The sequence below is a fragment of the Cnephaeus nilssonii genome (genome assembly GCF_951640355.1).
Source record: "Cnephaeus nilssonii genome assembly, chromosome: 17".
Taxonomy (NCBI): Eukaryota; Metazoa; Chordata; class Mammalia; order Chiroptera; family Vespertilionidae; genus Cnephaeus; species Cnephaeus nilssonii.
In genome coordinates, this window is record NC_137088.1 from 9,615,637 (window position 1) to 9,631,154 (window position 15,518).

Consider the following 15,518-nt stretch of genomic DNA (forward strand, 5'->3'; position numbering starts at 1 on the left):
GGGGTGGGGATGGGGGCAGTGTGGGGCCAGGCAAAACCATTGCCATCAGGGCTAGCAACCTGGGCCCCATCTCCCACCTCTCCCAGACAGGTAAGGGGGACAGAACTAGCCCTGCTCTAACTTTTTGAAGAGTCCCTCCCTCCACATTTCAGGGGGACATCTTGTTAAGTCAAATAAAGAAAAAGCTACATACGCAACTCTGGAGGAAAATGTCTGTATTAAAAGCCAAAAAAAACCACAGAAGTACAAGAAGAAACGCCCACCAGGACACGTCACTGGGTAGATCAACTTGGAAAAGGTCCATAAAGTTCATTTCCAGCGGTAACAAGATATCAGTGTTAAATCATTCCCATGCCCCTTCCCCCTTTTAAATAAATTAAAAAAACAAACAAACCTCAAATACTGTGTTCGGGTACAAAGAACTTCTCTTACTACAGCAATAGCAATTGGATTTTTTTTTTACTAAAACTTTCATTTAAAACAGTTATTAAATATATAAAACAAATACACAGGATTTGGTCATTTTCTGCCATGAATATAGGGCACGTGGGTGTGGGAGGGAGGAGGCAGGGAGATGCAATAGAGGAGAAAGGGTCCCATTTCTCTCCGCTCCGTCTTCCCAGCTGCGGACCCCTCCCCTCGGTGGGTACCAGAGCGCCGCACAGACCCTGCTTTCCCAACGCGCCCCAGCCTCTCTGGCGACCCCCTCCCCCGAAGAACTAACGGACACTACAGCACGAAGCACGCGGGCCGAGTCTCCCGGCGGGAAAGGCCCCCCGAGAGCACGGACGCCGGGCGGACGCGGGGAGGCGCGGGGCGAGTCACTTGGTCGCTGCCCCCGAGGTGACGGCCGCGGCGGCGGCGGCAGCGGCGGCGGCGGCGGCCGCGGCGGCGGTGGTCCCCGCGGGCACTGCGGCGGGGGCGGCGGCGGCGGCGCTGGCGGTGGTCCGGCGCTGCTCCATGCCGTTGGGCAGGAAGCCGGCGATGATGGGCACCGGCCAGATGAGGGCGGCCACGCTCCACACGACGATGACCAGGGTCATGAAGCAGGCCACCAGCGTGGACTCGATGGGCTTGCGGTTCAGTCTCCAGCCCGGCTCGCCCTGCAGCTCCTCCAGGCTGAAGTCCAGGCAGCAGAAATGCAGCGGCTCGCCCTGCAGCCACAGCGGCCCGGGGGGCTCGGCCGCGGGGTAGGCGGGCAGCGCGGTGGGCGCCCCGGTGGAGGCGGCGGCGGCGGCGGGCCGGAGGCGGCCGGGCCGGCGGCCGCGCACCCAGCCGCAGCCCACGCAGAGGCGCAGGTCCTGCTGCGCGCCGCCCGCCGCCAGCCCCAGGTGCTCGATGAGCAGCGGCGGCCCGACGCGGTGGAAGGCGGCGGCGAAGAAGGCGCGGCCGTGCGCGTTGGTGGAGAAGAGCAGCAGGTCGCACTGGAAGCCGCGCGGGCGGCCCCAGCGCACGAGCAGCGAGCTCAGCATCTGCCGCTGCACGCTGATGTTGCAGGGCGCCGCCGCCGCCTCCTCCGGGCCCGCGCGCTCGGGGGGTCCGGGAGCCGCCGAGGCCAGCAGCCGCGGGGCGGCGGGCTCGCCCGCGGACGACGCGTTGGCGGAGGCGTTGGGGGGCGCCCCGAGGAGGCCCGGCGCGTCCGCGGCCCCGCCGCGAGCGGGCGGCAGCGGGCAGGCGGCGGCCAGCAGCGCGGCGAGGAGGGGCAGCATGGCCTGCGGCGGGCGCTTACACGCGCGGGGCCGGCGGCGGCTGCATGGCGAGCGGGAGACCGGAGGGCGAGCTGATAGCAGGCGGGACCGCGGGAACTGGCGGCCGGACGGAGAGAGGGTGGCCGGGCACCTGCCAGACCGCGGGGACGGCGCGGAGGCGGTGGCAGCGCCTCGCTCGGCTCCGGGATCCTTCCCGGCTCGGCCGCTCTGGGGTTCCCCGCCGCCCCCAGCGCGGGGGGCCCTCGGACGGCGCGGCTGCTCTACAGGGTCGGGCGCTCGCTGGGAGCAGGATTCCCCGACTTGGCTCCGCCTCCCGCGCGCCCCGCCCCGGCCCGCCCCGCCCTCCGCCCGCGGGGCTGGGGGACTAGCGGAGGGCGGGGTTCCACGGGAGGGATGCGGGGTGCGGCGCTGGAGCTCTGAGACCCGCTCGTGGGCCGGGCCGGGATGGGGGTTCGGCGGCTGGTCCGGGCGGGGTGTTGACCGGGCCCGGGAGGTCTGCGCGCTAGCGGCTCAGTCTCACTCCCCGAAGAGTTCCGCTCCAAGCCGAGCAGGCGCTCCGGGAGAATCGCGTCCTAGGAGGGAGGCGGGAGGGCCCGAGACCATTCCTTTGTCATGCCTCGGGGAACCTGGACCCCGCTCGTTTTTAAGAAGGGGAAACTGAGGCCGGGAGAAGGGGCATGACTTCCCCAGGCCACCTCTCTAGAAAACTCTGGGCCACTAGTTCTTCCTGCCTTCCTAAGGTGTCTCTAAAAACCTCAGATCTGGAGAGTTTGGCTGGTTTTCAATGTCTCCAACACAATAGACCACTTGGTATTCTCACCGCAAGCAAACCCTGAGGAAAAGACCAAGAATTCTCTGGAGTTTGGGTGGAAGGGGCTGGTGCGAATGTGCGGCTGGGGTGGGTGGGGCCTGATGGGGAATTTCACTCCCACGAAACCACTCCTCCGGTGCAGGGACCCTGCCTGGCAGGTCCAGGGAGCACCCGTTCATGAAAGACTTGTCTGTAGAAAACACGTCCAGAGACAGTTCACCCCCGTTCGGTTGGTGAGTGGGGGAGGCCTGCCAAGGATAACGTGTTCGGATCAGATTTATATTTAAAAAATACTTTCCTGGTCAATGTGGCCTCTTACCCTTCGAAAAACATTTCCCTGATCTCACTCCAAGGATGACTCTGTGGTTTGAAGTTATTGTGCTCAGGCATCAGCTGTTCCTGAATCTACAGGGTGGGGGGGGGGGGGGGGGGTGGGGGGGGGTGGAGGAAGGGAGAGAGCAGAAACAGGGAGTCAACCAAATAGCTCTCCCTCTAAACCAGCCAAGTTTCCTGAACAGAACTACACTGCTAGGTATCCTGGCCGGTTGCATTTCTAAAAGCTTTTCTCCATTATTTCTAACAATGAGTAAGACCAGGTTGTGGAAGATGTAAAGACACCCCCAAATATAGGTTCTCCAGCCTACCCGTCCTCTTTCCAGGTGGGTAAGTGATTATTCTGACTCGGCCTTGGTTTCCCCATCTGAACAGTGGGATGGGTGGTACCTGCCTGGCAGCACTGATGTGATAAATGCACTGAGCCCGATGTCTGTCCGTCTGTCCACAGCGGTGCTTGCAGTGGCTGCCCTAAGATAGTGGCTGTCAGTCCGGCCCCAGCTGGCCATCTGGAATGGTTCTTGGTCTCCACAGAAATGGTTAATTTCCTAAGAGGACGAGGCTTCCCTTTTGTGTAAACCTTTATCCCTTTGCTGCTGGGAAGTGGTGCTACCAGGGCGGACAGTGTGACTTCCTGTGCGGTGGCGGGCCTGTCTTGGGCTGAGCCGTGTGGCCGGTGAACAGCTCAGGAACACGAAGTAATGAATCCCGAGGGCTGAGAGAGGCCCCATCTTCCAGGAGAGCGTTCTGAGTCAGGCCACTGTCTATAACGATGGTGACACTCCCAGGGTTTCGGCCAGAGGAGGGACTTCCCGGAGCAGCAGGGAGAAGACAGGTCTTAGGGAGCCAAGCAGTTCACCGCAAAGTGGTGCCGCTGTAGCCCTGTGTCCCGGCAACCTGCTTTCTGCCCACTTTCCCAGCACATGCCAGGGACTCCGGCACTCCGAGCGGGATTGCATAGTTCCTGTGCTCCCTAGATTGACGGCTGTCTTTTTGGACAGTTGGAATTTGGGAAAAGAAGATAAAAATGAAGTTATTTTCTGCCTTGCTTACTGCTGTGTTTCCGGAACAGGGAAAGTGCCAACACATGGCAGAGGCTCAGTTTTTTTTTTGCCTATTTGCCGATAGCTCTGAGCAGCCACCATTCATTTTGTACCTCACATGTGTCAGGTGTTTTGCACACATCATCCCTACTCTTCACAAAGATCCCATGGATGTGATATCTATTTTCTGATGAGGAAACGGAGGCTCAGAGAGGGAGAGCAACCTACCTGAGCTCCCACAGCCGTCTCCAGTGACTCACAAGTTTTTAGAGAACTAGTGGCATCTCATCTCATGGAGGTTGGGTTCCAATGCCATTTATTTTGAGTGCAAAAAAGGAACAAAGGGGTGTTAAAAGAGTGCAATGTGCCCTAGCTGGTTTGGCTCAGTGGATAGAGCTTCAGACTGCGGACTGAAGGGTCCCAGGTTCGATTCCGGTCAAGGGCACATGCCCAGGTTTTGGGCCCAATCCCCAGTTGGGGGCATGCAGGAGACAGCCAATCAATGATTCTCTCTCATCATTGATGTTTCTATCTCTCTCTTCCTTCCTCTCTGAAATCAATAAAAATATATTTAAAAAAGAATGCAATGCTATTTTTCTTTGAGAAAACTTTTAGTTGAGTTTCTTTTTAAATATATATATATATATATATATATATATATATATATATATATACACACACACACACACACACACACACACACACTCGGTGGCCAGATTATTATGATCTATGATCTCTGAACACATAATAATCTGGCCACTCAGTATATATATATATATATATATATATATATATATATATATATGAGGCCCAGTGCATGAATTTGTGCATTGGTGGGGTCTGGCCAGCCTGGCCAGGGGGAGGGGACATGGGTGATTGGCCGGTCTGCCTGCTGGTCGAACTCCTGGTCTCGGGGACAATTTGCATATTAGCCTTTTATTATATAGGATATACACTGAGTGGCCAGATTATTATGTGTTCAGAGATCATAATAATCTGGCCACTCAGTGTATATACACATTATAAACACATTATAGAAGCATTATACAATGGTTGGAAGGAAAACTGGAGTAAACAATCATAATCCCAGCTACCTGATATTTTTACTTTTCTGTATTTGCATTATGGCTCTTTCCTGCATTTTTAATATTCTCTAAATGTGCAGCAATTGTTTTTTGGGGGGAAGAAGGATATTAAAGTGCCACTGTCTTTTGCAGCCATTAGTGCTTTGTGCTCTTCCCTTCAGCCCAGCAGGGACGTGGAGGGCTGGTCAGAGGCATGGGGCACTCCACGTGCAGTTGCTGACTGAGTTGGCCTGCAGCTCAAGTTGTGGCCAACCTGTTCTTAAGCTGTGGCTCCTGGCCCCCTGTCAGACCCGTCTCCTACCACCTTCCCTCCCTCTCACCTGCTCTGCTCCAGGTGTGCTGGCTTCTGTGCTGTTCCTGGAACACACTGAGCAAACTCCAGACTCGAGGTCTTTGCTCATGCTGTTTCCTCTGCCTGCGACACTGTTCCTTCTGATATTTCTCTTGCTTGCTCCCTCACCCCTCCACCCCCCCAGTCAGATCCCTGCTGAGATGTTAGCCCCTCAGAGAGGCCTTTCCAAACCACTCTGGGAAAACCACATCCTTTCCGGCCAACCTCATCCTCTTGTCTTCCTGGTACTTATTATCAGCTGACACACTGTATGTATGTTTTTCTTCTTTGTTTAATGTCTCTCCCTTTATTGGAATGTCTGCTTTCCCAAAGGAGGACTTTATCTGTTTTGTTCAATAGAACAGCCCAAGGCACATAGTAGGGTTCAATAAATCATTGATGAATGAGTGAGTGCATTCCATAGCCTGGGCCTCCCCAGCTGGCAGGATGTGGGCGGCAGTTTAAGGAATTGAGATGGAGAGAGCCACACCAGTCCCATAGCAACAAGACTCGGGCGGTTTCTACCAGCCTGTGGGCCTGGAGCTGCCCACCTGGCCCTGCCCTGCCCAGGCTGGCTGAGGAGCCAGGCCCCCTGGGCAACCATCGGCTGGGCAGAGTTTGGGGCAGAAGGCGGCTCCGAGGAGCCTGAGCCAGCGCAGGCCCAGTTCCTGTGAAGAATGTCCCAGGTGAGCCAGGACTTTCCTTACATCAGATTTAAGGGAGAAAAGCAAATGAGACTCCTTCCATTTCCCCAACCCTGTAAATTTTGTAAAACAAATGGAAGGCTCTGACGAATCTCCATTTTGTCCATAAAATACAGATAGCAAAGACTTGTACACGGACTGTCTTGCTAGAAAACAATCATTGAGGACTTCAAAGAAAACAATTAATGATGCGCAGTCATTCTCATCCTTTCCCGGGACCCTCTCCGGGATTAGATCATTTTCCCTTATGCTGCCTGCCTCTCTCTGGGTGATTTTGAATTCCTTTCTTCCACTGACCTCCAAGTTGCTGCAGGTACAGTAATTCATTAGTCCTGTCCTCGCGTGTGGGTGGAATAAAGATCTTATTACCACGCGCTGTCAACTGAGAAATAGGCAAGAACCAAGAAGAATCATAAACATAGGAGAAAAGAGGGGCTTAGAAACCAGGGGTTCCACTCCCTGTATACCAGTCACTGGGGAAGGCTGTGGTCTTTGTGTTGGTGTGTGTGTGTTGGGGGGCACACTTGGAAGTGGGGGGAGGATGCTTTTCATGCGTGTCTCCTGGAGAAATTGCACTCCTCAGACGGGAACTCCAGCAATGATCACAGGGGCAGCTGGGGAGCCGGTCCTTCCTCGCGGCCCCCGGGGGGCGGGCCTGGAAGCCCCCCATGTCCAGCTGATCAGATCCTGACCCTCCTGTGCCCTCTGCTTCCACGCAGATTCATGACCCCCCGAGTGTCTGAGCCAGATCTCCAGGTGCGGACATTTCCTCTTCCTGACCACTGAGGTCAGAAGGGAGGTTTGCCGCCACACAGTCCACGCCGCGGGGCGAGGCCGAGGTGGCCAGCTCCAGCTGTGACTTGGACTTAATGCTGTCTGGGGTCTTCCTTGTTGGCTGGTGGCTATCGGGTGCTGCTTTTCTGTTCAGAGACCCGAGCGTCAGGCTGGACATCTGGTAAGATTTCAGCAAAGATGGAGGGTGTCTAAGAGAGAACTGAAGGGAGCTGAAATTCTGGAGGATGTTTTTCAGTTGGAAGCATTCTTACCGATGAAGGTCTGGGTTGTGGTTCCCCATGTTCTTGGTTCTGCCCCCGGGGCCCCCAGGGCGCCTGGTATAGAGTAGGCGCTCAGTAAGTGCTGACGGGGACCCTGGGGCTCAGCGGGCACTGCTCAGCTGGGCAGACATCCAACCTGGAGCTCCCGAGACACCTGGGAGCTTCAGGGTTGCCATGAATGGGTTTTAAAAGAATGTGTTTACAAATTGCATGGAGAGGTATGTAAAAGAAAGGCAAACAAGATCGGGGATACTGACTCAGTCTCACTGATGGGGACGGCAGAGTGGTTTCTATGAAACATGACCATTGGACACTTACCTCCAGGGTTAGCATCTGTCAGATGAACTTGCCTGAAACTTTATTTATTTATTTATTTATTTATTTATTTATTTATTTATTTATTTATTTATTTATTATTTCAGTGAGGAAAGGAGAGGGAGAGAGAGATAGAAACATCAATGATGAGAGAGAATCACTGATTGGCTGCCTCCTGCATGCCCTGCCCACTGGGGATGGAGCCTTGACCGGAATCAAACCCAGGACTCTTTAGTCCGCAGGCCGATGCTCTGTCTGCTGAGCCAAACCGGCTAGGGCTGAAACTGTCTTTTAAAAACATTTTTTTTGTAATATGGTAATGTGCATTTCTATAACATTGGTGCTACTTAAAGCAATTTTTTTTGGAAAGACAATCCTTAAAGCAAGTGATATTTTGTACTTCTTATATCCATCTTATAAAAAGTTAAAATGCCATTTAGCATTTATCGTTGTCAATTCTGATGATTTCATTATGGCAAAGCTGGGAGACAGAGCTGGGTCATCAGAGCCCAGGCAACTGAACGGGTCGCCTCAGACACTAGCCAGCGTCATAAAAGTTTACGTCCTGCTGCTTCCCAGCAGCACCCACACTCCCTTCAAAGGAGGCCATTGGCGTTCCTCTTTCAGAGGGTGGGAGGGGGCAAGAGCCCATTTGGGAGAACCAGGATCATTGGCACACATTCATCAAAGCCTTTCGTGCCTTCTAACCGCACCCCTTTCCGCTGGGTCTCCCAGCCCACACGTCTTTGGGGACAGCTGCCGTTTGCCTGGGCATGCTCAGTCATGCAGGTGTCCTGCCTGGCATTCCCTTCTTGTTGAAGTGGCCTCTTGGTCTATCCATTCTCTTTTTCTACTAGAGTCCCCAGACTTGGGCCTTTGAGAGAGTTGTGACTGTGAGCGTGGCCTTTGGAGCCAGGCAGACCTTGCGTGGAGGCACGGCTTTACCTTTCCGTGCCTCAGTTTTCTTGTCTGTGAAATGGGCTGAATAGCTGCTCTATTGTAAGGGTTAAATGAGATTGCTGTTGTGGAGCAATCGGTTCAGGGCCTGCACAGAGATAGGCAGCACCTTCAATTCCAGAAACTTGGGCATGTGGCTCCTCCCCTACCCTTACACTGCTTGTGGATATTGGTGAATTTGCACCTTCAGGAACTGGTCCTTGTACATGAGAAACAAAGAGAGAGGGACACCTCCTGGATTCAAAGAAGCTAAACTCTTGTCTACGTGGAGCCATCCTGAGCCATCAAGCAAACCTGGAATCCAGTGGCCATGAGAGTTAGAAGGGATCCGAGAGGCCGCCTGGTCCAAACTCCTCATTTTATACATGGGGAAACTGAGGCCCAGAGAGGGAGGCTGGCCTTGCCAAAGATCACAATCTGTTTGGCAGCAAAACCGGGACCCAAAGCCAAGCCCCTTAGCCAGCTGGCAGCAGACACGCAGCTCTCCAAGTACAGGCCTTGGCAATGCTTTCGCAGCAGCACTTTAAAAATGAGGTCCAGGGGCAAAGTGAGAGCAAAGAGCCTCTCTAATGGACTTAGACAAGAGGAGGAAATGATGGGTTTTATAATGGCCGGAATCACACTTCTAACCTTCTCTACAGTTAGAAGGATTGATTGCATGGGCTGAGGGTGTGCATACTCGGCAGGCTTCTGCTCCGATGCAATGGAGCCTTGCTCATTCCAGCTCTGCTGAAGGCCTGGGTCTGGCCCCGGGCGAACAGGTGTGAGGTGGAGGCCCAGGCTGGACCAGCTCCAGCCTCAAGTCCTGCAGAAATCCATGGGAATAAACAAGAACTTGGAGCCCACGGTCCAGGCGGGGCCGTCGGGGCCATGCTGATTCCTGGTACCTGGGCTGCTGGCCAAACTCCTGCAGTCAGATCTCCATGTGACAGCTTGCCTGGAGCTGTGTACCAGGGCGCCGCCTCAGGCTGGTCCCCTCCAGCACTGGGAGCAGGTCTGGGCCAGCAGAGGTTGGGGGGCTCCGCGGCCCCAGAAGCCAGGTTAGGGAGGAAGACCCGTCAGCACAACTGGCAGCTGTATTCTGGCACCACTGTGCCAAGGATACGTCAGAGATGGCCAAGGGCACAACTGGACTAGCTGTCCCTGCCCCCCAGGCTCTTGGGGACACCAGGCCAACACGTGCGAACATAAAGTCACCTCAGACTCATGGTGGGCGCTGGTGGAAAAGCCACGGGTGTGTGTGTGTGTGTGTGTGTGTGTGTGTGTGTGTGTGGAGAAGCCCCTGGTTCCAGTTCCAGCTCCAGCATTAGCTGGCGAGGCTTTGATCTTGAGCAGGTCACGACACTGGGAGAGGCTTTGATCTTGAGCAGGTCACGCCACCTTCCCAGTGTCGGGGTCACCTTGGTGAAAACGAGGGGCCTGCTCCATGAGACTCCCTGGCCAAGGGGGTCCTCAGGGCTGCCATTTCACTTCCCCACGAGGACTGTCTTCTCTGTTGGTGGTGGGGGTGGGAGATGAGAGGACCAGCTCAGATGGTGCTGGAACTTGGGCCAGCGTCGACCCCTTCATGCATTGTGCAGCCCCGTTTGTTCTGAGGGGTGGTCAGACTGACATACCCAACACCCTGTCTTGGTCCCTGGCGGGGGGGTTCCTTTTACTCTGACTAGTGGAAGCAGGATGTTGGGGAGCACAGGCGTGGAGGTGGGTGGCATACTTGGCTTCCAGATGTTGGAGTGCTCAGCTCAGCTGGACCTCATGTAGCCCCAGTGGATCTGAAAGGGAAAGGTCTGAACAGCTCTTCCTGGGCGTGTAGGGCAGCTCTGACTGCTTAACATGGGTGTGAAAGGGGGGGCTCTCCTGGGAGGGGACCGAGGACACCCTGCAGTCTGAGTGCAGGAGTGTGGGTCCACCCTGGAGCCGCCATGGCACTTGGCATTGCCTACCAGGCACTGGTGCGGATGCGGATGTGGGGTGTCATTGATGTGGTTCCCCCAGATTCTATATTCAGTCTGGTCCCAGGACTCAGAGGGGAGTCATCTGTCATCAGGAGCTCCTGGTGGCCTTGCTCAGGGCTTCTTCCCCGTGTCCCTCTCCCAGTGCCTCATGTCCCTCTCCCAGTGCCTCATGTCCCTCTCCCAGTGCCTCATGTCCCTCTCCCAGTGCCTCGGGGAGTCTCTCCGCTGACAGCTAGCTGAGGACTTCACACCTCATTGAAAAGTCGCCACGATAATTAACAGATCATTAACAGGGGATTTTGAAAAGGGACTTTAAAGCGTCTCTCCCAGAATTGCTAAGACAGGTGTAAAAATCTATCTGGGCAGAGATACAGGGATGTTGGGGACAGATGGGCAGGTGTTAATGAAACGGGGCTGAGCAGCACCATGGACAGGTAACCTTCCAACCCAGCTTGGCAACCACCTGGCAGTGGAGCGACCTGAAGGTTTTAGACAAAACACAGAACATACAGACTTTGTGGCCCCTCTCACACCTTAACAAGGAACTTGACCTAAATCCCAGGCCTTCCTTCGGAAGCCCGGCGCCAAGTTCATAAACAATAAACATAAACAAAACTTCTTGCGCCACAGGCTCCACGATTAATTTTGCTAATGAAGGTTAATGAAAAGCAAATGCCTAAATGGCTGTCCAGATAGGCAGATAAACTCTCCTCCTATCAAAACTCCCACAGGAGGGAAGATATAAATGGCGATGTCTCACGCAGGCGGACTGTGCCTATTCCAGCCCCGCCCTTGACTGAAACCTTAACACGCCTGTTGCAGCACGATATGACGTGAACACTGTTTGAATGGTTATCCAACCCTCCCCTACCTGGGGGCCTTGTTTGCAGAGGTCCTTGCCCATTTGCACCTGATCTCTGGGCAACAACAGCCTCAAGTTCAGATCTGCCTCTTCCTGCCATGGTCTAAGTCAGTGGGTTCATCCTGGCTGCATGTCGGAATTCTAGGGACTCAGATGTCAGGACTCCCCCCCCCTCCCCAGCTCCCCTCCCCTTAACATTTGGAACCAGAATCTCTGGGGATGAGGAGCCGGTACCCATGTGTTTTAAACAGCCATCTAGATGATTCTTACGCAATCTTTAGAGTAGTTTGGGAACTACAGGGGCTGAGAATATGTACTTTTTGTGAGTTTTTTTTTTTTTTATATGCAAAGCTAGCTCAGAGCACAGCTGCTTTGAAATGTCGCCTGTGGGTCCTCAGCGATGTTACCTCCGAGAGGCTGATTCGCGAGACGCACTTCCCAGATGCCAGACGGAGACGGGAGGCACGCGCAGGAGAGTCTGGGCTCGCGGTGACCATCTTTGGCATCGTGTGAGCATCTGTCTGGCACCTTGGAGGCCGGCGAAGCAGCGTGTGACGCAGCCAGCAGCCCGTGGTGTTTCCCGTGGGGAGTGTAGCACACGCTTCCTGGGACTTCACGCTATCCGGCTGCGGCGGGCTGAAATGCCACTGTGTCCACGCGTGCATGAGCCCAAGCGTGCTGTGTCGGGGAGCCTGGATGTGCTGGTCCAGCCCAGATTCCCTGCCTCACTCCTGGGCCGTGCAGCCTGAGGCTGGCTGCCTTCGGCTACAACTGTGGTGGGAAAGGACGAGAGTCAGGGCTGGGTGGCCCCAGAGGGATGGGGGATGGGCAGGAGGTAGTGCCAGGGAGGAAGAGGTCACCAGCCAGATGGGGATCCACAGCTTGGGAGACCCTCTGAAACTCACCGACTGACCTGCTTCCCTCCACACCCCAGTCCTTCACGGGGCTGGTTTCAACTTGACATATCTCTGGCCGGTCTTGGGGCACGCCCATTTCGCTTGCCTGTCTCTGGCCCTGATTCTGCGACTTTGAATTCAAGTCTCTGTCCTGTTGTCTTCCCCATAGGGTGTCACCCACCTCACTCAGCCCTGATCCATTCTTTTATTTTTTTAAAATATTTTTTTTATTGATTTCAGAGAGGAAGGGAGAGAGAGAGAGATAGAAACATCAATGATGAGAGAGAATCATTGATCGGTTGCCTCCTGCACGCCCACACTGGGGATCGAGCCTGCAACCAGGCATGTGCCCTGACCAGGAATCGAACCGTGACCTCTTGGTTCATAGGTCGGCACTCAACCACTGAGCACACTGGCCGGGCAGCCCTGATCCATTCTTGCCTCCAGAGTCCCACCTGCTTGAGACTGTGGGTGGGGCAGCTTTGAGGGCCAGTTCAGCAGAGCCGAGTCCTCGCAAGGACACCTTTGCCCTCAGCCTGGTCCAGATCCTTTATACCCACGCCGTTCCTCATGCTCGTAGAGCAAAGCATACACCTCATTCCTGGCCCACGTCCCTCTTACCTAGGTCTCTCCACTCCTCAGAGACCACTGACACTCACAGGCCAGGGCAACCTGGTCAGAGGGAGGAGGGGGAATAACCTTCCCGAATGAATGTCTCAGTGACCCAGCTTCAGCATTAAAAACAAATAGCCAGAGATTAGATTCTGCAGGCATAAGCCAATTACATGCAAATTTAAACAAATCATATGCAAATTACCCATGTGACTCTGCCCCGGATTGCTTGGCTGGCTCTCAGGAGCAGGCCAGTAGAGATCACTCCAGATGGAGGGCAAAGGAGCAGGTGAGGAGGAGGGTGGCTTCCTCAGCCCCAGCCACACACCAGGGGGGTTTCCACCTGTCCTATGCCAGGCGAGCACTGCTTGCGTGGCAGCCGTGTGCCTGGCAGATGGTGAGGTGAGTGAGAAGCAGTGACTTCTTGCCCCAAGGATCCTCTAGAGGAGTCAGGACACAAGCAAGTAGACAGAGGTATTCACAAGGTCTTGGAAAAGCATTGATGGTGATGTGTGCAGGACGCTGTGGGGACACAGCAGGCCGTCCCATCAGACTAGGGCATCAGGCAGCCTCCTGGAGGCGGTGATGCCTGAGCCGAGCTTCGGGGGATGAATTGGAGATACTAAGTGCACGAGGGATTGTGTCCATGGCCGCCTGGCGCCCTGGGAGAGCAGCGCTGGGAGGGGTGCACAAGGTCGGGGAAGGAGGGGATGGGGTTGCTGAGATTCAGGAGTTGGATCATCAAGGGTTTCAGCACTGCCCGGCTAGCATGGCTCAGTGGTTGAGCATCGACCTATGACCTAGGAGGTCACGGTTGAATCCCCGTCAGGGTGTATGCCCAGGTTTCAGGCTCGATCCCCAGTAGAGGGCATGTAGGAGGCAGCCAATCAATGATTCTCATCATTGATGTTTCTATCTCTCTCTCCCTCTCCCTCTGTCTCTGAAATCAATAAAAAATATATATTTAAAAAGTTTTCAGCACTGAGCTAAAAATGGAGCTTTATCCTGGAAAAGGAGGGTTTAAGCCGGAGAATAACGGGATAAGGAGCTGTTTCCGGGAGCTCTCAGACTGCAGTGTGGGGCGTGGACTGGAGCAGTCCAGGTGGGGCAAAGAGGCCGGTGAGGGGGGCCGAGACGGAACAGTGTGGGACAGACAAGGTGGTGGCTTGTCAGGTCCAGCCTGACGGGTTGAACCGGGCTGAGGTAGGGAGGTGGGACTGAGAAAAGAAAGACAGGACAGCGGGAATCGGGAGGGCGGCGAATCTTCGAGAGATTGCGGCGGCTTTATTAACTACGCGATGCCTTTTATACACAAAATACTGAATAGGAGGTCTGTGTAGAGGGATGTATTCTTTGTTCCTCTTAATCTCTAAAGGAGGGATAGAGTAGAAGGACAAATTCTCGGTACAGTAAATCAGGCAGATTCTTAGTACAGCAAATCTCAGAAAATAGTTACAGACTTCTTGGCAAGCCATGAATGCTTGCTCTTATTCTACTGATAACCGCCATCCAAACAAGTCTGGGAAAGCTGTGTGGGTAAGGGTCCCAGCCTTGCTAGCCCCTTCAGGTGCAAGGACGGCGTCAGTTTATACCTGGTCTCCAACAGTGGCTAAACTTATCTGAGGGGTGCTCACTAACATTGGGCCACGCAGAGACGGACATGGAAGTCCAAAAGTCGGGGCCTGGTTGGGAAGAGGAGTCAGAGGAGCCTGACCGAAGTGTGGTCAAGGACACTCTGAGCCGAGGGTTCTATAATCTGGGGGGAGAAGGTTCTGGCACTAGGAAGGCCTTGGTGATGCTGACACGAGGGAGGAACTGGAAGATGCATTTGCCACCAGATGTTGAATGAAGTCGGGACGCAGGACAGAGGTCACTTCTCTAATCTCCTCCAGTGACAGCCCGGACCCCTCTGGACCGGAGGTTGTTATGGTGATGATGGGTGAGGTGAGGAGGAGGGTGAAACTGAAGGAAGTTGTGTGGCCTGGGGAGAGTTGCTTAATATCTCAGCTGTTTTTTGGCCTAGAACAGGGGGGGTAATAATTATAATAGCAAGCCCATAGTTTCCTGGGAGTATCAAAGGAGATAAAGCATTTAAACGGTTTAGCATGACAATGGGTACATTGCAAACACTCAGTAAAATATCACCACCATTGTCCTAGCTGGTTTGGCTCAGTGGATAGAATGTCGGCCTGTAGACGTAAGGGCCCCAAGTTCGATTCCAGTCAAACGCACATACCTCAGTTGCAGGCTCAATCCCCAGTAGGGGCCATGCAGGAGGCAACTGATTGATGATTTTCCTCTCTCATCAAATGTTTCTATCTCGCTATCCCTCTCCCTTCCTCTCTCTCTAAAAATCAATTTATAATAATAAAAGCATAATATGCAAATTGATGACCATCCGGATGACCACGCTGTGACACGCACTGGCGCCAGGCCAGCCAAGGCAGGTGCAATGTGATTGGTTGGGGGCCCTCCTTCCCCCGCCATCACCCCATGATCGCCCCGGGGAGGGAGGCCCAGGCCACCGGCAAGCAGGGCGATCAATGCGGGGTGGGGGGGGTGGGGCTCCACAATCGATCACCCCCAAGAGGGAGGCCCAGGCCACCCTCTGCGGGGCGATCAATGGGGGAGGGGCTCTCGACTGTGAGAGGGCACAGGCCGGGCTGAAGGACCCCTCCCCTGAGTGCATGAATTTCGTGCACCGGGCCTCTAGTAAAAATATATATTTAAGAAATATCACCACCATCATCACCATTGTTGGAGCTGCCACAGGAGGAGTGCTTTTGATATTTGTAATCCTCAATTAAAACGTGCTCTTCTGAGCCTGGCCAGATAAGAGCAGTGACGTCA

The 15,518-nt window shown here is 54.5% G+C and overlaps 1 protein-coding gene across 1 annotated transcript; it reads right to left on the reverse strand.

Moving 5' to 3' along the window:
- Positions 1-210: 210 nt before the first annotated feature.
- TMEM158 (transmembrane protein 158) lies at positions 211-1,997 on the reverse strand. The gene has a single exon (XM_079795563.1). It carries the CDS (start codon positions 1,707-1,709, stop codon positions 822-824), a length of 888 nt encoding a protein of 295 aa, XP_079651689.1. The 5' UTR covers positions 1,710-1,997; the 3' UTR covers positions 211-821.
- Positions 1,998-15,518: the final 13,521 nt, after the last annotated feature.

Bases quoted from the DNA above. Each gene is read 5' to 3' on its own strand.
- TMEM158 (XM_079795563.1), bottom strand. From the start codon at position 1,709: ATGCTGCCCCTCCTCGCCGCGCTGCTGGCCGCCGCCTGCCCGCTGCCG.